General features: G+C 41.0%; 1 protein-coding gene across 1 annotated transcript in view; it reads right to left on the reverse strand.

The window, feature by feature from the left end:
* The window catches only part of Adgrv1 (adhesion G protein-coupled receptor V1), a 504,420-nt gene that overhangs the window by 44,234 nt on the left and 435,487 nt on the right, over positions 1-24,699 (reverse strand). The window contains exon 86 of the mRNA XM_087896763.1: positions 19,002-19,123. Coding sequence (XP_087752889.1) covers positions 19,002-19,123 — 122 coding nt within the window. The remainder of the gene's footprint in view (positions 1-19,001; positions 19,124-24,699) is intronic.

A 24,699-nucleotide genomic window follows, 5' to 3' on the forward strand; every position in this document is an offset into this window, starting at 1 on the left:
TGCACATCTGCATAATTCACTCTGTGTGAGGTACCATGATGGTGGCATGCATGAGGAAGTTTTAAGTTATGGCCCCCTCTGAAGAAAAGCACACCCCAGACTGCATTTTTTAATAAGAACTTATGTGCTATTCATGTACAGGAAGTTCTATTTGCTTTTTTCAGAGTCAGGGGAAAGGGCAAGAGCATCCATGATTACAATTTGCATTTTAGCTGGATCTCTTGATGCTGTCTCTTAGCTTGCAAGAAGCCAGCATTCATTATTGCAATTGTCAAGAATTTTACAAAAATTACAAAGAATTTTACAAAGTTCTCTAAACTTTTCTAATAGATCATATAATAATGTGACACCAATGCTTACTCCTGATACCCTTCTTGTGGTGATATCTTCTTTGTACAAATAAAGCTTATCTGAAGATTGGAAGGTGGAGCTAGCTACCAGCTACCCATAGAGGTCTGGAGGCCTGTGCAGACAAACAGGAAGTCATATGGCTGGGCAGAGAGAGGAAGTGATAAGGCAGGAGAAAACAGAACTCAGTTTCTTTTCCATTGGGCAGTGGAGAGGCAAGGTGGCCATGGTTTTGCTCTTTTGTCTCTGATCTCTCAGTATTTATTATTAAGACCAATTAGAACTCATGCTACACCTTCCCTGTCCAAGGTTTTTTTTTTTTCAGTGTTATTTTCCTACACAGTTTACACTTCAGTAAAAATAATTATGGTGTCTGTTATTTGTGCCTTTATCCACCCTCTTCTTATTCCTACCACCCCAAAGAGATTTTCGTTGCTCACATCCTATGACTTCTACAGTCTTCCTCAAAGATCACACTTTCCTGAAGCCACTTGTGGATTTTCTTGATCATTCCATTCTTCATGTTAATGATATTACCACTAGCAATGGATACAAATAACACGAGACAGAGCCACTTCACAGTGAGAGTAGCTAGAATTTCCGTCTCAACTCCATACACTAGGCCATCCTTCACATACTTCCATGATTCTGCTCAGGAGTTTTCAGTTCTATAACAGTTTGAATATAATATATATTCAGTAAAACCACGTGACTGTCAAACTGATGGGATGAAAAGTTGTCTGGGAGATTAGAAAATTACACCTTTGAGGGCCTGTAGTGGTATTTTCTCAGAGGATTAGTTTAGGGGGAAAAACCCTCCCTGAGTATTGTTCACCCATTCTCATGGGTTGGGGGCCATAAAAGAATAAAGGAGAGAAAGGAGAAAGCCAGCTAGTGGGTCCACCCTACCTGTGCTTCCTGGCTGCTGTGAAGTGAGCTGCCCTGAACTGTGCTCTGCCTGCCAGGAAGGAATGGGACCTCTTAATCCACAAACCCAAAGAAACCTTTCTGCTTCCAGGTTGTTTTCTCATTTTGCCACAGCAATGAAAATCTGACTAATACTACCATACACAGTTTAATTTTCCCACTGTAGTATATGCAGTAAGGAGATACCTACGGTGTGGGGCAGTGGCAGCGAAGCTAAGACCTCATAATCCATGTGATCACAAAATTAATAACCCGTCCATGGTTTGCTGTGTCTAACAAATCACATAAGATAACTAGCACCTCATTATAAAACATGTACTATGTTGTATGGCTTTGTCAAGTGCAAGTAAACAGTGTTTCCTACAGCAATGAAGGTAAGGCAGGTCATGCCAAGGTGTTTGCTGCTTTAGGTGCATTTAATGCATAGTTGTGACCCCACCATAAGTCAGTATATGGATTATTTATATTACTCAGTCTTCTCAATGATAATATTTTTCTCCTTATTTTTCACAGAAAGAAAAAGGAATGCAGAAAGTTTGCCTCCTTCTAAATGACAACTAGTGATTGAGAATCATTGTTGTATGATCAAATAAGCATCTAATTATTAAGTTATTCATTCTTGACTTGCTATATTATTGTATAATTATCAAAGTATTATAAACATAGCTTTTATCGATTTCAGTAAAAAATAAAGTTTGAATATAAAATGTGTTCTGTTAGTTTCAATAAATATGAGACAGAGCAAAGAAAGGCTTAGGGAACACCTGCTTAGGGAACATCTACACAGGGAGCACTACCATAAGGAGTACCTGCTTAGGGAGCACCTGCATAGGGAGCACCTGCACAAGGAGCACTTCCATAGGAAGCACCTGCATAGCGAGCACTTACACAAGGAGCACTTCCATAGGGAGCACCTACACAAGGAGAACTTCCATAGGGAGTATCTGGATAGGGAGCACCTACACAAGGAGCACTTCCATAGGGAGCACCTGCACAGGGAGCATCTACACAGGAAGCACTTCCATAGGGAGCACCTGCTTAGGGAGCACCTACATAAGGAACACCTACACAAGGAGCACTTCCATAGGGAGCACCTGCATAGGGAACACCTACACAAGGAGCACTTCCATAGGGAGCATCTGCATAGGAAGCATCTGCACAGGGAGCACCTGTATATGGAGCATCTACACAGGAAGCATTTCCATAGGGAGTATCTGGATAGGGAGCACCTACACAAGGAGCACTTCCATAGGGAGCACCTGCACAGGGAGCATCTACACAGGAAGCATTTCCATAGGGAGCACCTACATAGAGAGCATCTGCATAGGAATCACTTGCATAGGGAGCATTCACAAATGAAGAATTATGACCCAGAAGCCTTTGGGGACCATTAGCTTCTAGAAAGCCAAGGTTTACTTCCCAGCCCCAGTACTTGCTCTTGAAAGCCTGCTAGTCTAGAGATGCCTGAGACTCCCTCAGGTCTTTCAACCTGAAACAAGAATTCTAGAGGACATTTATATTTGGAAATTTTGAAAAACTTACCAAAAAAAAAAAAGCCATCGTTCACAAAACCTTTCTGGGTACAAAGTATGGCTCACTCTTTTTTTCTTTTCTGAAGTTTTCTAATTGATGCCGGTGAGTGACCTTGACTCTGCTCACTTCCAGATGGAGAAAGCAAGCCCTGGGATCTCAGCCCAGTCACACAAGTCACACAATCACACAACACAACAGGCCAGGTCTGTGCTTCCTGGTTTTTAGTGGATGGCTCTGAAGCTCTGGTCACAGGTTCTAAAGATCCAGAATACCTAGCAGTTTCCATTCTTGCTCATCTTTGACCTATATGGTAATAAACTTGTCAGTGTTTATAGCAATCTTTAATCAAAGACTTTCTTGGCCCCAAATGAAAAGAACTATAAACAAAACAAAAACTGAGAAGTGACTTAGAAGGTCAGACTCTCTGACTAAGGTCTATAAAATGATTTCAACAACCCAGGATCACAAAGTCAGAAAGAATATAGTTCTATGATGAAAATGTTCTTGGTGCTTCTGTGAGAAGCAAGAATAGCCCATGTTTTCACCGAAAAGGAACAAAAAAACAATAGGATATCCTAGAAGATAAAAATAAAGAGAAGCAGAAACATGTTTGGACAAGGACAAGAGACTGCCTGATGTTTGTGAGGAAGGAAACTTGCTCAGGGTCTCAGGACTCTGGATCCAGTGTCTGGTAAGTGATACGTCTACTGGTGAAGATGGAATGTAGAAAAGAATAGGGTTTGAGTGAGTTCCACAGCTGTGCACTTGGTGGTGGCACCAAGGAAGTGACAGACACTTAGGGCAATTAGTGGTAGACAGAGGGACAAGCACCACTGTACAGTAGCAAGAAAGAATCAGCCTGGGGACTCTTGGAAGTGATGGAAGATGATACAAGAGCAGTCTTAGATTGGGCATTCATGAGATCTTGCTAACTCATGCTGATTCATGAACCACTCTTGGTGTTTTAAACAGAGTCACATTTCAATCAGATTTTATATTTGGATTCTACCTACTTCCGCAGTAAAAATGTGCACACCAAACTTGGGAGAGAAAAGCTCACGGTTAGATGAAATGTCAAGGACTAACAAAATGTGGCTTTGTTTTAGTAGAGATGACCTTCTTATTCCTTGGACTCCTCTTTTTTCTCCTAAAATATTTGATTCATATGAAATTTAGAGGCATTTAAACAAAAACAAAAAAGAAAAGAACAGAAAAATATGCCATGGGCTCTGTCCAAGGAAGAAAACACTTAATTTTAGTGCAGGAGGGAGATGGAATAGTTGCAAAACTCTGAGGCTCTTGTCATTTATATGTAAACAACAACACACCAAGTAGAGGAGAAGAGAATGAGGATTTTTTAAAGACAGGGTTTCTCTGTGCAATCCTGGCTGTCCTGGAACTAGCTCTGTACACCAGGCTGACTTCAAACTCACAGAGATACCCCTGCTTCTATCACTACGCAGCTATAATGAGGAATCTTTATGAGCACATCTTATTCATCCTAGAGAAATACTTAAGTGATAAATATAGCAACCCAGAAACCACACTGGTTCAGAGACACATTCTAAGATTTCTTGCGTCTGAAAATCATGTCACATCATGGTAATGACATTCTTCTCATCACTTAACTCTGGAGTGGAGTCAGTCCTAAGACCAGACTGCAGAGTGGTCTAGTTCCACCTGACAGGAGCATGCCAGTCTTCGCTGAATTGGGACATTATCTTGCTTTACTGAAAACTGTACATAGTATACACCATGCTGGCTTTGATGAGAGGCATTCAAACACTGTCTCAAACTCATACTCAATGGAAAGGAATTAACTTTCCTACACGTTTCTTCAAAAATTAAATTTTTCTTGGTAATAACAAATTTTCAAATGGAAAAATTTAAGAAAATATAAAAATATCTTATATTTTCCTGTAAAGCCTACTTAGTTGGCCTCTTAGGGAAAAAGATAGATCTTTAAATGATGAATAAATATGGTTGTTTTCTTAAACATGCCTTAAGCATTCATAATAGAATTTAAGAAAGAGAAGTACATTATTAATAATGGGAAGATTACTATGAATAAATTATTCCTAATACAGATCCAGATTGCCCCAAACTGATCATCTAGCTTTTGTGTTTTGTGTTTTGATGGTATGGCTCTCACTTCCAGAACTGTACTCTGCACGAGATATTCAAGCATTCATTATAAACTGGCTTCATAGGAAATGGTTTTGTTGAACTGCATGTTAAGGTCATACAGTTGAAAAAGTCAGGGCCAACTCTGGTGAAAAACGTCTTCAGCTCGGGACGTTGCCCACTTCTGTGGTGTATCTGGGTGTAACTCTATCATCAGTCACAGAGTGTCTATGTTCTTACAGAACAACCAAGACTGGGGTGTAACGCCATTATCAGTCAGGGAGAGTTTATGTTCTTATACAACAATGAAGATTCCGCAGAGACAGAAACACTTGAGAAGCCTTCACATTGGGATGAGCAGTCAAGGGAGCTCCCTTCCTTATAGGACTGCCTGAGTCTCCAAGTGTTTCATATTCCTCCATCAGGTGAGTTTTGTCGTTTCTGACTTTATATTACTGGGCCTAAACCTAAGGGCTTGCGTGCTCGGGGCACTCACTAGCTATAGCACCAGCACACATTCTATTCTATTCTCCAGTATGAAGGTGGAATTAGTTGTGTAAAAAGCGGGCTCTATAGGATGGGAAAGGCAATGAGGGGTGGGAAAGAATAAGACGGGGGTTGCCACGGAGCCAAGGACACGCATTAACTTCACCGCCTCCCTTTTGGGGAGTTCATCTTGTATGTGGGGGTAGAAGTCATACTCATTTCTCCATTCTTTTTAATACTGATTTGTGTTACTTTTAGTCACGTGTGTGCATGTGGGTATATGCACATGAGTGCAGTGCCCGCGGAGGTCAGAGGTGCTGAATTCCCCGAAGTCAGTTACCAACAGTCGTGAGTTTCATTTATCATGCGGGTCCTGAGACCTGAGTTCTGCTGCTCTGGAAGAGCAGCAGGTGCTCTTGGCCGTGGAGCCACCTCTCCCGCCCTGCTTCTCCTTTCATAACAAATACTCTCCAATGTCCTGAGTAGGTAACAGGAACTTTACTCACTAATTTGATTTGTTGCTGAAGGCTACTTTTCTTAAGACTAGCTAAGTTACAGAATAAAGGAAACAAATAACATAAGGCAATTTTGCAGGGACATTTCTCTATGAATGAGAACTGTAATGAGAGGCTGTAATGAAAACAACAAATCCTTAATGATCTAGTAGTGTTGTTACTGTTGTTATGACATACATCAAAGCATGGGATGCCCGGATATGCCGGGAACCAAACTTAGGTATTCTAAAAGAGCAATGAGTGCTTTTAACTGCTGAGCCATCTTTCCATGTATTGTTTTTAGTAATCTTAGCAGTTCATTTTTGTTTCTAGGAGACATAATACTATGTTGTGTCTCCCTGTGAGTGCTTTATTCAAGCAATCAAAATGGAAATAAAATGCAAACATTTTGGAGATAAGAGAGGGAACAGGGAGTTAAAATGACCAAAATACATATTAACATTATTTAAATGTCACAATGGAACCCATTATAGTCTATAATTAATGTCTATTACTAAAAATATATTCTTTAAAAAGGTCAAAAAAAGATCTTTAACAAGGCAATGAACTGATCACAATGTCCACATCTCTCTATCAATCAACTATCATTCACCACCTTTGCAATGATTGATTGTACAGATGCTTCTAGACTTATGATGACTTATAATTCTACAAACCCAGGCTAAACAGGAGACAGTATAAGACAGAATGTATTCATTACAGATTAGCACAGCAGCTCAGCGGCATGGTGCCCTGTGGAGTGTCCATCACTTGCCTTAGAGACAATGTGGATGATGGAGTAGCCGTGGAGTAGCAGCTCCTAGACACTGCTTGGCACTGAGCTGAATGGGTAATAGCTAGGCAGGAGGTATAAGTGGGACTTCTGGACAGAGAGGAAGAAGGAAATGAATCTTGACAAGGGAGAGAGGCCAGCAAGACTCAGAACATATTCATGTCTGACACACAGATTGAGAGAGGGGTAAAACCCACATGGTAGAATGCAGATTACTAAAAATGTGGGATAATTTTAGTTATAACAGCTAGTTATAACCAAGACTAAGTTAAAGGTCATGCTTTCATAATTAATAAGTCTCCATATCATTATTGGGAACTGGCTGGTGGGCCAGAGAAAGAATGACCACAAGATAAAATATATCTGCTGCTTTTATGCTGATATCACATTTATATGACACCTATGCTTTGTCATCTTGTTGATGGGATTATTGCACTGGTCAACTATTGAGTATGTGACACACAGTACCTCACAACAGTTGAGTAATTAGCAATTATAGAAACACTGTTAACTGATCTTAGTGGCGTGCTGTGAAGCGCTGAGGTGATGATGATTTGTTTGTGTGAAATAACCTTAAATTAAAATACCTGTGCACTCCTAGTGTCACCAAAGGGACAGAAAAGTGGCGAGCATGTTGCTACCCACCTACCAAGGTGCTGGAAAGATTAATCTATTTGTTTCAACTTGTTTTTACAGACATTTTGTAAAGCAAATAGGGCTATATGCATCTCTGAGAAACTAAACAACCTTCCTATGCTCACAAAAGCAAAAAACACTAGGGCAGGATTTATAGCTAGTACAGGGTCATTTAATGGGCTATTTCATGCACTCTCAAAGCAAAGGGGCAAGCTTAAAACACTTGCGAAGGAAAACAGTGAGACAGAACTGGTTCAGTCTGAAGCATTGAAGACAAACCTTCCTTGACCCAAGTGTCTAAAAAAGAATCAGTTTAATTTTGATTCATGCCTTTTAACCTTTTTTCTCAGTAGAACTGTCCCTTGGCTGAGAAAGCAGACCTGTTGGCAGGTGCAGTGACCTTTTGAACCAAACACCCTGAGCTGCTCTTCCACGGCGATATTCTACCTTCTCTATTGCTTTAAAATATTCATTAATTCATTCATTTAATCTTGTTTGATTCTGTATACTTTTAGTTTTATTTGGTCTTTATAATTTAGAAACAAAATCCTTTACAAGTTTTAATATTTTTAACTGAAATAGAAATCATCACTGATCCTGTCCCTTTGCTCTCCCAAGCCCCTTCCATGCCCAAGTTTATAACCTCTTCTTCTTTGATTATTCTTACATACATGTATATGTATATGTATATATATATATACATATATATATATTCACACACATGTACACTTACACACAAGCACACAGAAATAAACTTGTTGAGCGTTTCTATTGTTTGTGTATCTACGGTTTTAGGTCTGACTACTCTGCATTGGACATAAGGGGCTCATCCCTGGGGGAGCTAATTCTCCATCTCCCAGTAATCATTAGTTGCTTACAGGTATTTGTCTCGGGGTAAAATGCTGGAAAACTCTCCCTTCCATGTCAACATCTCTATCGATACCGCTATTGTTCTGGTCTTATTTATGAAGCCGTTTTTAGGGCAGGCTGTTGTGGGATGTGTGTACACTGTGAAGATGTATTGCTGTGATCAGTGTAATAAAAAAATTAAATGACCAATAGCTAGGCAGGAGGTATAGGCAGGATTTCTGGGGAGAGAAAGTAAGAGGAGGAAGAATCTAGGCATTCAGGAGAACCTGGGAGACATAGAGAGTACAAGATGAAAAATTATCAAGTAATTCCACATGATAGAACACAGATTAATAAAAATGGGTTAATTTAAGTTATAAGAGCCAGTTAGGAACAAGCCTCAGCTACGGACTGAGCTTTCCTAATTGATACGACATATCATGCCATTGCGTGCTAGCAGGTCAAAGACAGTCGACAAGAAAGCTTGCCACTACAGACTGTTGACAGAAGACTTCCGAGTCTTCTGGCGCTTACAGTCTTCCTGCCTTCTCTTCCGTGGTGCTGCCTGGACTACAGATGCAGGACCTAAGATGCACATGTGTCCACTGGGGCTGGGCTTTCCACTCTCCATCTTTATATTGCATCCAATTGTGGTTTACTATGAAGGTCTCTCCCTTGGAGAGAATTTGATGAGAGGTGAGAGCTACACTTATTTAGGAAAGGTGGCTCATGTCCAAAGAGCCACTTATTTATTCTCCTGATATGTGTATATATGATGTGTGTATGAGAGTGTGGGTATGCATGTGCCATGGCATGCATGTGGAGCTCAGACTCCAATTTCGGGAGTAGATTTTCCCTTCCACTGTGGGCTCCAGGGACTGAATTCAGGTTCTTGGACTTGTGTGGCCCTTGCCATACAAACATCTTGATGATCCTTTCTAATATTTTCTTCCAGTTTTTGAAATAGGTATGTGGTTTCTAAACATTAATCTGTGATTGACGGATTATAGATTCTAAAGCCCTCTCCAGTAGTTTATTTAATCTTGATGATACCCCAAGCTTTAAGTGTGCCCCATCTGCTGACGGTGCAATGTTCGTGTACAAACATCCCTGAATTACAGTTCTGCCAGTGCACGTGTCCTAACAGTAGCCACTCAACTCCTGATGAGCTGCAGTGCTTTAGTAGCTCCATTTATTAATATTAATTGTGTTTCATTTAAAAATTTATGAGATATTTGTTGAACTAAATCCATTTAGATTTGCTGGCTCTGACAGATGAGATAATATCAGACTAATATCACTGGACAGAACTGTGCAAGGTGGAGAAGGAGTTCTAGATACATATATACTATAACAAAAAGGCAGAAGGCATCATAGAGCAATCAGAATAGCTGGTCCAGCATCCTAGAGAGAAGGAAGCTCATTAAGTAGGGCACCCTGTGTTTACCGCTGTTTGTTCTTGTTTTTGTTGTCCCTCTAAAGAGTGTTCTGGTTCTGAGTCAGAGGCCTGGTTGATGTACAGAAAGCGGCACACTGCACTCTGGAATACGCACCAGACGTCTCCCACCGAACAGCATCCAAACCGACCAACAAAATAAGAGTAGACATAAGGAAAGAAAGTTCCAGATAAAATGGGACCTACAGGACCCTTTACCATGGCTGAAGCTGCTTGCTGGGAGTGGAGGGCTGGGAGAATAAGCAGAAAGCAGCTGCCTGGAAGTTAAAAAATCCACGAAGCTCACAAGGCTGAGAAGTGAGGAGATGGAGACCAGGGAGTGCCAGGCAGGAGAAAGACTTTCACCCGAGTTTATCCCCAGGTGAGGAGACAAACTAGGTGACCATCACAAAGCCTGAAGACAGGTTCTACCGATCAAGTGATACGCCCGAGCCTTCCAAAGGAAAACTAAGTTCTATTGTGACAAACATAAACTCATTTCTTTCTAGAGGTTTCCAGAAACTTCCTGCTGTGGGATTTACACTACTAAAGCTGTGTTTTCTTCTACCTTTCCATGTCAGTGCTACAGGGTGGAGGCTGTGCTAGGTCCTGCACCCGCCTGTCTGCACCCCCAACACAAAACCATTTCAGCTTTATAAATCATTTGCTTGAATTATAAGGCACCGGTTACATATTTAAGCAAGACAGTAAAAAGTACACAAAAGCTTTGTGTTACAAGCTAAGACTGATAGGCCTATAGCATCTCTATGAAGGGAATGCAATGAGCTTATTTGGAGGAGGACCAGTGCTCCAATGGGAGACTTGAAGAAGATCGAGATTGTGAGCTCATCCGTCTGGCCTCAGTTTTGATTATGCAGCTCACGAGTCAAGCCTTTCTGTTCACTGATTAGTTTATAGAATTTTACATTTATAAAATATGGTATATTTTACAAATTTATATGACATATGCATGCCTGCATACATATTTTACACAATACTTTTACAAGGACACAATTTAGGTCTAGAATCATCACTTATTTAAAAAAAATAGACAACTATTTCTCAGATAACATCAAGTAGGAGAGCAGAATTAAGTTTCGAGGACTGGGGTGTAAACCTGAACAGGAGAATTTGCCATGGACACCAGAAGCCCTTGGTTTAACCCTGATCACCCAGTGATGGGGTAGAACTGAGTTTGCTTAGCAGTTGTATGCTCATTCTAGGGGACACAACACTCAAACATTAAAGAAAGTTACTGTGAAATGTGCAGAAAAATATTGTAAAAGACAATCATTCTCCACACTAGAATTTGAACAACATAAAAAGGTAAGAAAGTTTTAGACCCTGGGAAAAATACATTAACAATAAGAAGACGAATCTGACTGACTACATAAAAGCTTCTCTCATATACTACTGCTTGCTCTGCTTTCCAGAACTGTTGGACGGACATTTGTTTGCATCTTGGTTACTGCAAAGCTGCTAAGCTTGCAATTTTGGGTATTATAGTGTGCTAAATGCCTTCTCAAGGAGCACGCTATACTGTTAAAGTGACCTGAAAAGATGTGGGTATAGAGGACCCAGAAAATACAAAAGAGGAAAACAACAACAAAAACAACAACAATGAAACCATGAGGAAAAAGCTAAAGGATAGAATGGCTGTGTGGTGGGACAGGGGAAACTGAGGCACTTGTTTTAGAAAGACAGAGTCAGCATTAGGAACTTCTGTCTGTGTGGCTACGCGTGACCACGTAATAAATATTCCCCTACTTCACTCAGTGTTGCTTACTGGCAAAGCAGCTTCGGGAGTGCATACCTGGAAAACAGAGCTCCTGCCAAAGTGGAAAGCCTGCAGCTTTCTGAGAGTCATGCGTTGTCAGAAGGAGTGAGCAGCTTACATAAACAGACATTTCATCAGACCATATGGTACCAAACTCTGAGAGCTTGGGCAGAAGTGGCAGGGGATGTTAAAATACACCTGCTCCCCTCGGCTTCCGTGTATTTATTTGAACAGTTATGGGGGTGTTCGGGTGCTCTGAAGAGTGCAGAAGGTATTCATTAGACCCTCTGAATCTTACTCGACAAGACAAATGGACTCTGTCCGTCCTCTCTCCACTCCTTTCCAAGTGAACTTGACACACACAGCTCTGGGATAAATCAACAAAGAGATGAAAGATGCAGAGCCCCAGCCTCCCTGTCTTCTCCATGTTTATTCCAGGGTTTTCTGGGAAGAGGGAAGACTGCTTTCTGCTCCTCACAAATAGTTCATGTGCTGGTCTCTAATGGAAAGGAAGGGACATTTCTTATTACTCTTGGCTTTTTGGTTACTGCAAGGCAATAGTGAAGGGAGTATCTTGAAACAATTAGTTCTCTGCAACTGATTATTTTAACAATGCACATTTCCCACGAGCGGTTTATCCTCCAAAGAAAGCAGCGAAGACTAAATGTGTACTGTATCTAAGCAGACACCTGCAGTGAACTGCACAGGATGCTAAGTGGGAATTCCAAACATAGGATGGGGGAGGGAGGCTTGATTTTGTATCCCATTAGTCTATTTTTTTTCACCCTCCAGGAAAATTTTGACAGTAAGAAACACAGAAGCAAACCTAAACTAAATAACGTATTACCAGACTGATTCTAACTGGTTCTTATTAAACCCAGAACCACATTGTAGATCCCAGTCACTGCTGTGGTTTTCTGTATTTAATGATAACTGTGGCCTGGGCATTCTCCAGTCTGAGTGGTACAGTGTTGTGTGCAGGAGAAGCACCATGACTTTGCAGACACTTTCTGTGGCTAAAATCTGGGGATGTTTATGAGATCTGTAGAAGTATGGAACAGATTCAGCGGGTTTGGGCAGTAATATTTTAGTATTTTAATGATGGATGGGGTCCTACTTATGCCTCCCAGCCAAGTATCAGCCTGGTAATTATTCCCCTTCATTGTTAAACAAATTTGGATATACTTTGGCTTAAATAATTCAAGAAATCAGATCTATAAATAGTAGTGTGAATTGACTAAGAAATGGCAAACTCATGGTGGAGAGATGACTCATAGGTTAAGAACACATACTGCTCTTGTAAAGTATCTGTGTTCAGTTCCCAGCATCCATATCAGGTGGTGCACAACTGCTTGTAACTTCAGTTCAGGTGATCTGACTCTCTGGCCTTCTCAGGCATCTGTACTTACATGTACAGACCTCACCTGACACCACAGAATTTAAAAAAAAAATCTTCTTAAAAAGAAACATCAAAGTCAACTCATTTTACTTTTAAAATAGAAGTTATTACAATGATATAACAGGGGATTAAAGAAATGCTGTCTATTATGAATTTGTGCTGATAACAAACACTGAAGCTCCTGAAAGTGAACTGAAGTAGTTTGACAACAGCTGTCCTTGGCTTCCTCAAAACTTGAATTAACGAACAAGGAGATTTAGAAAGTATGTACAGTGGACATCTGTTATTTTGGCCTGATCTCTCCTATTGGCAAGAAAATCCTTTCTCCTGATACACAGTCCACCATTGTTTTAGGATCAATTAGACCCTTTCCACCACTGGACTCAGTACATGGAACCAGCTTGGGCCTGGCTTGAGCCGGAGCCACCATGTTACTGATTCCTGTATGGGATGTGGGTGGGGTGGAGCAGCGTGCTCCTTCCTGAGATTGCTAAGGAACAAGTTGTTTCCTCACTAGAGCTGGAAAGCTGTTGGGAGGTCAATCAGGTGGTAGGCACCATGCTCAGTGAACTGAGAAAGTACAGCCAAAAACATGGAGGGAAGCGTCCTGGGATCTGAGCGTGACGGACAAGCAAGGGGACACTGTTTTCTGTTAGCAGCCTTGGGGTCCCGACTCTGACAGGAAACACTGATCAGTGTCCACAGTACATCAGGAGGACATGGGACAGTAGCAAGACTAGATATGACACGCTTGCATCTTTTCTATTAGTTACTGAAGTAAGGAAAAGATTCCTCGGGTCCAAACTTAAAAGGCATTTTTTATCTTTATTCTCTATATTCTGCTCTTAATACCCAGTGGATTAAGAAAAACCCACACATAAAAAAGTCCAAGAAATATAACTAATGGTTATAAACCAAAAAGAATTTAAACACGAGTTCAGTTCTTGGAGAAATTTCTGTTTTTTTTTTTTTATAGTTCACAGGGAAATGAATATTAGACATAATAACTGTTAGAATAGATAGAATGATGATTTTATTCTAACCTTACATTTGCATTTTCTTATTATGATTTAAAATATATAAATTTGTATGTATATATTTCCAAATGCTCAAATATATTAGTAGTGTGATAGTCCAACTTGGATCTCCCAGTCAATGTATTTCCAACAGTATTTCAAGTGAAAAAGGTTCCTTATTTAAAATGTATCAAACAATACATAAAAGACCTATATAGCAAAGAAATACACTTTTTATTCATTGCTATCACAGGACCCATGGCATCTCAATAATCCAGATTTTAAAAGATAAGGCAGGAATCCCTGAGCAAAATATACAAGGCATGGCAGGCATGCCTGGTAGTGGTAGCACAGGCCTTTAATCCTAGCACTCAGGAGGCAAAAGTGGGTGGATCTCTGAATTCGAGGCCAGTCTGGTCTATAGAGCAAGTTCCGGGCAGCCAGCACTACACAGAGAGACCCTATCTCAAAAAACCAACCAAGAAAACAAAGCAAAACAAACCAAGGAAAGCACAAATACACAGTATAATTTTGTGGTCACAAAACCCAACAAACAATATAATTTGGGGTCATAGAAACTCAACAAAAATTAAAGACAAATCATTGAGTCCTCATGGAACATACCTGGAAGATCATATTATTATGTAGGCACACAGCATGGAAGTGCTTAGGTTGAAGACTCAGGGGAGTTTATAAATTAAATCGACTCAAGAAATCCAGAGGAATGACCATTTCAAATGCCCTTTACAGGCATGACTTTGAAGACTGATTTTACTGAGTCCCTGATATCAAGACTGTGCCAGGTGCTGGGCACCACACAGTACTGTCACACAGGGCCACTGCTCCAGGAATTTCAGAGAGGAAATTAGCTCATTAAACATGAGTTTGCAATAGTTTTAGTTTTTACTTAGCTTGCTATAAGGACCTTGAAAAGAGATAATAATTTTTCTATCTTCTGATGAAATCCACCATTGTACTTAGCACAGCTGTTTCAGTATGTATGTGTGAATGTATGTAAGTATGTAGTTCAGTAGACAACATGGGCTACCACCACAGTCTTACAGTTTATATTATCTGATGAAGTGCTTCTTAGATTTCCTGGTGCTGTGACCCTTTAATATGGTTCCTCAAGTTGTGGTGACCCCCAATCATAAAATTATTTTTGTTGTTATTTCATAACTGTAATGTTGCTACTGTTACAAATTGTGATGTAATATTTCTGGAGGTTGGTGTAGGAGGGTCTTCTTTCTATGTGTTGCTTTCATTGGTCAAATAAAGAAACTGCCTTAGCTTTTCGATAGGGCAGAATTTAGATAGGTGTAGTAGACCAAACAGAATGCTGGGAGAAAGAAAACAGAGTCCAACAGATGCCATGGCTCTCATCTCTGAGATGGGTGCTAGTTAGACTCATGCCAGTAAGCCACAGTCAAGTGGCAATACACTTTAATGGAGATGGATTAAATCAAGATGTAAGAATTAGCCAAGAAGAGGCTAGAACTAATGGGCCAGACAATGACTTAATTAATACAATTTCCATGTGGTTATTTCGGGGCTAAGCTAGTTGGGGGGGGGGGGGGGGCGGAGGGGAGCGTGAAAAGCAGGCCTACTCTTCCTTTTTACAACAGGAGGTAGAGGCTTGCCAAAGGGGTGGTGACCTCCAGGTTGAGAAGGGCTGATTTAGTGACTTCTGATTGGTTCTATTACAAATGCAAATCCCACTGAACGCCACTGATTTCAGCATTCAAGCATCTTCAAATACAGCTTGGGTTACTTTCTACGTACAAGTTGCTCCCTGCTTTTCATGTTGTGTCACCTCAGGCTTTTAACTCACTCCTCTCCACTCGTGACCCGGCAGCTCGGCCTAAGAGTGGAGGCTGCTAGATAAAATGCCATCTCCCAGCTGCAGCGGTCTGCCATGTCTACCACTGACAGGAGGCAGGTGACGCCTCTTCAGCTCCTCAGAGAAGCCCTGTGCTCCTATTCCTCTTGCCTCAGCCTGACCTTGCCTAGAGCCTGTTTTACAGTTGTCACTTTCTCCCTCGTTGGTTTTTTTTCACAAGGATCACAAGTCTCCTCTGTGAACCATCTGTTCTTCCTAAACTGTAAGGCTCCTCTGTTTTTCCCTGCCTTCTCCACTCAAACTATGACCCCTAAATCCCTGATTTGGCATCACTCAGAAACTTGTCAGAACTGAATATTTTTAGAGCCCACTTAGATATTGTAAGAACAACTCCGGGAGTGAGGTCCAGTGATTTGCTTATTGGCAGGCCCCTTCATATAGTGGACAGACCTTGAATACACAGAAAGTTCTGAAGCTACCCCATGAAGTCACATTGCTTGTGTGTTCTCTTCCTATTGGCTTCTTCACAACCACAGAGTAGCTACTGCATCTTGTTGAAGCTCTTTTCTACAGCGATTCCAAACTCATAGCCTCATTCTCCTCTGTGCTCTCTGATCACTCCTCAGCAATCGCTTTCACCAGCCTCTCCACATACCCAGTCATGGAAAGGTTGCTATAATTAACGGTGTTGCCAAAAGCTCCCCAACTCTGCTGCGTATTCCCCAGAACCATGGTCTTCATGTGAGGAACGATCTTCACATCTACTTACCATCCATCAGGAATTTCTCAGCGATGCTCTTCTCCCGTACTCTTCATTCTCATGTGTAACCACTAACCAAACCCCAATAGCCCTAAAGCCTGTCACTGCCCAGACACCTGAAGAACACTGTCAGAACACCGTAGTTCAGATGACAACAGTCTGCCTGCTCACAGTGGCTTCTTTTCAGCATTCCATTCTAAACATTTCTAGACAGTCTTTGAAAGGGCAAACATGAGTGTATGAACATGCCATCCCCATTCAAAGGGAGAAAAAGCTGACAATCCATGAAGACAAAATAATCCAAACTCCCAAAATAATCCAAGCCTTCATTTTGGCTAAGGCAGCTGGTGACCATCCCGAGAGAGTGCGGGAGCTGGTACTCAAGATGCCCTGCCCTTTCTGTCTCCTCTTTCACTTTTCTTCCCCTGTTCAACCCTTTTCTTAATCTAGACAATGTTAATCACTTTCTTCTTTTACAACTTTGGCTAACACTGTTTTCTCAGCCTGAAAGAGCTCATCGATAGCCACACATTCTTCATATGTCCTAAAAGCATGGAGGTGTTATGGATTCAAGTAGGGGCAATAAAGCACACCACATACAATGTAACGTTATATATTCTGTCTACACAGTGGCTTGAAAACCACCACCATACACGCATCCTCTGTAACAAGTCAGGAATTCAGGTTTTTAATGTTTCTCAATTTTAAAGGTCTGTAGCAAATATTTAAAAACCTGAATCACTCCTGGACCATTGCGCAACCACCAAATCAAATGCAAGTGTAGATGTTGTGACAGCCTTCTCTGAGGTCACAGCACTGAGGTCACAATTTTCCATCCTGCAGGGACCTCCTTAAACAGGTAGCTAAACCCCAGAAAACAGCTTCAAGAAGTCTGTGGAACTGAGCAGATTCACTAGGTCCTTCTCTGACACAGTAAACAGAGCACAGCTGCAGAAAAGACTCCAGAAACCAAGCTGAGGGACAAAAGAAGACTATGAGACCAGACTCTGCTGCCTGGAAGAAGCAGAGGCCAGCTGCACTGTCTGGAAGACGCTTAGACCAACTGAGGCAGCTGGAAAGGACACTCTTCACCCTGTTGAGCTGTCTGCAGCCCATGCAGTGTCCAGGTTCCCAGCTTTGGGAGCTGTCACCCAGACTGGAGTAAGGGTCTTGGTGATGCAGCTGTCTTTGAGTAATTTCTGCTCTTGTAAGTAACCCCTCACCCATATTCTTAAGTAACCCCAACAAAAGTCATTGGTTCATCAATCTATGTTTGGTGGCATTCACAGTTTGGTCTGTTTTGGCCTGCCTATCTGGGGTGAGTAGATGACTGTGTTTTGTCTCCCCAGGAAAAGTTTTGTCACACAACAGCAGGCTCTCAATGTGGACTCTGATCTTATTTCTGCTAGAACCTAGGAATCCAAGGGTGGCCAAGGCAAGGCCTCTGACCTAATGGCTCACCAATGCATGTCACATTGAATGCATGCTGGCACAGGCATGGAAACGACCATTTTCTCTGTTCCCATAACACTCGGCTTACACGTCACCTGTCACTGCATAACTTGTAGCTTACTGTTTACTCATGTCAATCATCAGTCCTACAAAGGTATGGCTATCTTCTCTAGGTATTGATAGTACTGGTGACCTTTGGGGCAGTGTATGTGCTTCAGTGTCCTATACAGAGATGCCCGTGTTCCACCGATTCCAAACTTTAAGGTCATTTTATGGTTTTCCCTTCCTAACCAGATAATGTACTTTGATTCAATGCCATCATGTAGGCTATATTCAGATTAAAGATTTTGTCTCCCCCTCCTCTTTCTTTCTTCTACTTTAAGTCTAGGTATTGACCCAAGGGTCTTGTGTGTGACTCTAATTTTATGTATATATACATATATATTTTTTACAACATGGTGCACAAAATAGTAACTATGTAAAAGTATTCTTGGTAATTTCATGACTTTTTTTTTTTTAGTCTAAGGGCTCTTTTTTACTTTGGAAAATAAGAAAATGTATTCATTTGCTCCATTTGGTAATTTCGGAAGCAACATTTTCCCATTTAACAAAAGCAGTAAAAATCACTAATAACTTTTAGTCATACTACCCAAATATATTTGTAAAATTAATTTAAAATTGCCACCATTGGACTCAAGAAAGGATGAAATCATTTTTTAGTGACCAAAATATTCTTATATCTAAACATTAGGGTTTAAGTGGAAATTGCTTAAACATCCATTTAACTGCTCAATTGACCTAATGTCTAGACACAGCTATGGCCCATTTATGTGCATCGGTCCTACATGGCTGCTATCTGATTATAACTAACCATAAAGAACATATTTTTGCAGTTACTTAATATTGCTGAAAAGAAACAAGTAAATATTTTCCTTTTCAAGCATACATGATGGGTAAGTTGGAATTCCAGACATATTTCAAATGTTAGCTATTTAGCCCCCACCACATTTTTCTAAGACTTTGTACGTCACTGTGCACGCAAACTCATCTGTAAGTAGACTCTTACTTCTTGAATGTTGACACTTGAGTTTTGCATTCGTTAGATGTGTGTGGCCTTGGAAGGCTTGCTTACCTGCAGGCTATTGAAAATGACAAAGAGAACCAACATCCAGAAGTGTCTGTAGGCCATATGCAGTCCTCCCCAAAGCCACGTCACAGAAATCAGGGCAAAGAGATATAAGATCAGAGGAATTTCTGGAAAATATGAAGAAAACAAAAACTTGAGGTTCAGAATACCACATAAACACACATGAACATGGAATTATTTTGGCCTCCTTCTGCTGGATGGTTTCTATCCTAACATCCACCCAGAGAACAACTCAGGAAGTCCTTCTCCTGTGCCGTGTAGAGAAGGCGCAGTGCTCAGCCACAGTGCTCCCGGTTTTCAAACGAGTCTGCTTGTCACTTGGGGAAGGGGAAGGAAGAGCTTTGTCCCTGCGTAGGCTACCACCTGCTGGACCAAGGAAGAAGTGGCATAGACAAGTACAAAGGCCTCCAGATTTTCTGAAGAGTGAGGGGTGGCCCTGAGCTCCCCAGTGAGCACACTCTAATGCAACATTTGAATCATAAGCTTTAAAGTTGTTTTCTGTGAGTCCCTGAGAGGATAACAAAATGTCCTGGGAAGGAGAGGAAGGCATTAACTGGTAAGTACCAGCGGGGAGCGTTGGTTCTGTCCACCATGCTCCCCTGCAGTTGTTCCAAGGGTTTCCATATTAAGCACCCTGCACAGTGTGTTCAATGTGCCGCTGGGGCACCACAATGTCTTTTTATTGTTTTTTGTTGTTGCTTCTGTTGTTATTTCTGCGTGTGTGCACGAATGTTTATCCTGCATGTATGTCTATGCAACACTGCAAGCAGTGCTTGTTGAGGTCAGAAGAGGGTGTCAGATCCTGTGGAACCGGGGTGACAGATAGAGGTAAGCCACCATGTGGGTGCTGGGAATTGAACTGTGTTCTCTGGGAAGGCAGGGATGCTCTAAACCACAGCCCATCTCTCCAGAGTTTGATGGACTGATCCTGGGTCAAGGATGCTATTGTCACTTCCGCGTCTCTTCTTTGATTTTAGGAGTGGGGAGATGATCTGAATGTCTTCACAGGAGAGATCTTAACAGTCATATACCAATCTATGGACAATTTGGAAATTGAATGAGATCTTAAAGCAGCCATAAGTAAACATATTTTCAAGCCATTGAAAGGCATTATGGCAGACTACACCACAGGAATTCTCAGGACAGTCCTGATAATCCACCAGAAGAGCATAACGTCCTCACTGTGGGGTTTGAATAGTTAAATATGATTTTAGCAGTTTGAAATTTTCATTTTGTTCTGAACAACCTCAAGCTAACAGAAAAGTTGCAATGACAGTGTGGTGACAGGGCTTTGTGGGCTAGTAAGTTGCCTGGACATTGCCAACTTTATCTTCTTTACTCTTTAAAACTAGGAGTTGTATCTTCTATGAAGACATGTTTGTATATAGACACAGTTTCAAAAATCAGGAAAGCTGTAACAAAACATTACTAGTGCATTCAAGTTCCATTTGGTTATTATTTTTAAATTTTAATTTATTATTTTTGTGTGAACATATGTGTTTTTGAGTATTTGTAGATGTAGATATGAATGTAGGTATGAGTGTATTTTGTGTGTGTGCCTGAGTAAGGCCACATGCATGTCACAGGATGTGTGGAAGCCCGAGGACAACTTTCAGGTTCGATTTTCTCCTTTCACAGTGGGTTCTGGGGCTTGAACTCAAATCATCATAAGACTTGCATGGCAAGCAGTTTGCACACCGAGCATCTCACAGGCACATTCAGTTATTCTAACAATTCCCTTTGTGCATCAGAGCCAGTGCTGCATAGCTGACATCTCTGTACTGTCTTGAACCAAAACGGGTAAGAAGATCTTTGAATCTGACATACTTATTGGTTGCAAGTAAGTAGTTTTTCTTGTAGAGAACTGTGATGATTAGCTTTATATTTTAATTTGATTCAATTTAGCATCTCCTGGGAAGAGATTTTCAGTGAGAGATTATTCATATTGGGTTGGCCTGTGTACATGTTTGTGGAGATTTCTCTTGATTACTAATGTTAGTTGATGTGCTGAAGAACCAGGCCACTCTTGGTGGTATCATTGCCAAGGCAAGGGGCCTGGCCTGTATCTGTTTCAGACAGTGGTTCTCAACCCGTTTAATGGTGCAATCCTTTAATACAGTTCCTCATGCTGTGGTAAAAGTCCTGGTTTCTTTTACAAAAAAATAGTATTTGGATTCCATGATCTGTATGATCTACAGTTAGAAATAGTCACTTGCCTTTGGGCTGCTAAGGTGTCTCAGTAAGTAGCTAACTCCTCTCTCTCTCTCTCTCTCTCTCTCTCTCTCTCTCTCTCTTTCTCAAAATCATATATGTGTTCACTCCCTCTCACACCTAAAGTAGTTTCCTGTTATATAAGATATTTATTGATTATAAAGGTCTCTTTCCCTTCATAGAGGCTAACTTCAGTGGATAATCTTAGAATTCTATGATATTGCTTCTGATGGTCCTCAGAGGATACACTCCCAGATGCATGTCTGAAAATGTGCATAGTATGCTATGTTTGTCATGTTACATGCTTATGATACTATTGCTGACCTCTGCAGTACCACTTAAAGAAAACACTCACTGGTTTCCCTTTGACACGTTAGCATTGCCAGCATCACCATTCTCGCACTTTTGGGCCACCATTTAGTGCTACTTGAACTCAAGAAAGGCAGTACTTGGGCAGTCTCCCTGGGAGCCAACTGAGAGATTTTAAATAGGTAGTAAACAGGTAGTGCATACAGTGTGGATTCCCTGGACAAAGGGGAATTGTGTCTCAGCCCGTGCAGAACATTACGGCATGAAATCTGTTGTGCTAGATTTAATTGATGAGCAATTTAAAACTTGTGAATTGTTCATTTCTAGATTTACTTTGGTACAGGGAAATGAAACTGTGGAAAGTGAGATACTAGCAGGGCTGTCAACTTTAAAGTGTTTGTATCTCTTTAAGTAATGAAAGTTCTCAGTTCATGTCAATACTTTTACTGCCAACATCACAAACATTCGTCCTGATTTTCTCCATTTCCACAGTTTGTGACTGTCTTTTCTGTCTCTAAGCAGTCCGTTCCCCTGTTGTTTCCAATAATCTCAACTGTCCTATGCACTTCCCTGTGTGTAGCTCCTGATGCAGCCATCCTCACCCATGCACAGAACTTCCAAACTCACTCCGAATTCTGTGCCATACTCTACTGTTCACCAGATGAAGCCAGCAGCAATGTTTGAAGCAGTATTCATTACCTTGCTCTGAACCAAGTAAAGGGTTTGGGATGGAATTGTTGAGAAACAGAAAGGGAAAGAAAAAAAGATAGAAACAGATGCAGAGACCCACAGCCAAACATTAGGTGGAGAGAGCCATGTTGAAGACCTCCACCAAGTTCCTCCCTTCAGAGCTTAGGGGAACATCTAAGGGCAGGAGGAACCATGGGAGCCAGAGGTATCGAGGACACTAGGATGGCATGGCCCTGGCTGGTAACCAATTAAGCAGAGCTCGTTAGAGCTCACAGACTGAATGGGCAACTGTTGAACCAGCATGGTCTGACCTAGGCGCCCTGCATATATGTTATGTTTGTTGGCTTGGTGTTTTCTGTCGGGGGAGGGGGTAGGGTGTTCTTTTAACAGTGGTAGGTGCTTGATCTTGGGACCCCTTTCCACCTACTGGGTTGCCTTGCCCAGATTTGCTGTGAGGGTTTGTGCCTAGCCTTATGGTATCTTGTTGTGCCATGTTCATTTCCTGGCAGGCCTGCTCTTTTCTGGGTAGAAACAGAGGGTGTGGATCTGGGGGGAGGGAAGGTGGGGGAATTGGGAGGATTAGAAACAGGGGGCATGAATCTGGGGGAGGGAAGGTAGGGGAACTGGGAGGATTAGGGGGAGGAGAGGTTGTCATCTGGATGTATTGTATGAGAAAAGAATAAAGAAAAAATTTAAATGTTATCTGTTCAAATACTAGGCAGTTTAGGAAAAATGAAATTTCTGCAACCATGTTTAACAAGTTCAATTAATTGGTTCCTAAACAATCACCAACTTCTTTGTGAATAACATTTTATAGCACTAAAATCAATTCCATTTATTTTTTAAAAAGAAAACAAGAAAAAGAGAAAGAGAAGTGATAAGAAGTAGAAAAATAAGATGTATTTATTTGTTTATTTTTAAAGAAAGAAATCTTAGCAGCGGGTTTTGCTGATATTTTGCTCGGATACACTCATAATCCTCTGAGTTATTAATAACTTCTAGGGAAAATAAAATAATATAAAATAGATTAATGTTGATGAGTAATTTTTTTCACTAATATCTTGCAGTTAAACAACAGAGAATATGTTCTGATTTAATTTTTAATCAAAGTTCTCTTAGCTTCCCAATGAATTCCTACTAAGAGTCCGAAGCCCTGATGAGTACAGGGAGCTGCTCATCTTTCGAAGATTCATCTTCAACTCTACAAGTGGCATTTTAGTTTCTGCGGTGAAAACAGGAGTTTTTATCTATGGCTCTGTGTGGAGCACAAAAGGCCATGCAGAATTTTAAGTGCACAACTAGGATCCGTGGTTCCATGATTTGGTTAACATGTTTTTCTAAGTACCCAGAGCTAAGCAAGCACTATGCGCCAATAGAACGTAGTGCAAAAGCCAACAAAGCAAACGAGGACTGTCGCCTAGAGACACCCACAGCCCATTTCCTCTGTAAGCAGTGTGGTAGCTTGGCACTCCAGAGCAGAGGCTCTGCAAGGAAAAAAGCCTGTCATAAATAACTTTGCACTTAGCAGCAGACCCCACGCTGGCTTTCCAGCAGAGCAGCAGTAATTAAACAAGGGTTTTAGATGGAAGAAATATCCAGAGGCACATCTGGATTTTGTGGGCTTTAAGCCTATAAAACTGGAGGAGGGGGCACTTCTTTAAAAAACAAAAATTGCAAGTCTGTAATTGGGTTATAGCATCTTAGACGGCGCCCATCCAAATGAGAGGCTCTGAAACTCAAGCTTCAACAGTTTTATTGTTAATCTCCCTCTGAAGAGGCACCTTTTAAATTCTCTGGAGGCTCCGTAAAAGAAGAATACAGGATGGAAGCTGAGAAGCATGTTGTTAAATGGCTACTATTCTACCACAAATTTACTTTTGCAAGCTGGACATTATTGTTCCCTTTAATGGAAATAACTTTAGTTTCACAATTACCAAGATGGGTTTTTGCATCTAATAAATTACTGGTAACTTATCTCTTGCCTATAGTCAATGTTTATCAGAGAAGACACTTATCACTGTTAACATTACAGACAACTGATATTTAGAGACGGCTCTGTTGACATGAAGCAGAATTATTTTCAATGTTCTCCATAGAAAAAAACCCTTAAAACACAGTATTCTATCCAAGGAATGAGGAGATCTATATAACCAAAGGTGCCATGCACAGTGCACGAAGAACGTCCACAGCCTAAGAGCGGCAGCAAAACCTCCAAACGCTCCAACTCCAATCGGACGAAGGGCTGAGAAAGATGTTTCTCTAAATAACTATCTAAAGAACCAATATACATGTGAAAGATACTCAACATAACTAGCCATGGAGAAAAAAACCAAAACTACAACAAACTCTAATTCATACTCATTGTGATAGTTGTCATCAAAAAAATGGGAAAAGTGTAGGTGGGAAGATGGGAAGAAATTGGAGCACATATGAACCACTGATGGGAATGTCATATGTAGCTGTTCTGTAAGAT

This window comes from Myodes glareolus, chromosome 15 (assembly GCF_982192425.1).
Source record: "Myodes glareolus chromosome 15, mMyoGla1.1, whole genome shotgun sequence".
Taxonomy (NCBI): domain Eukaryota; kingdom Metazoa; phylum Chordata; class Mammalia; order Rodentia; family Cricetidae; genus Myodes; species Myodes glareolus.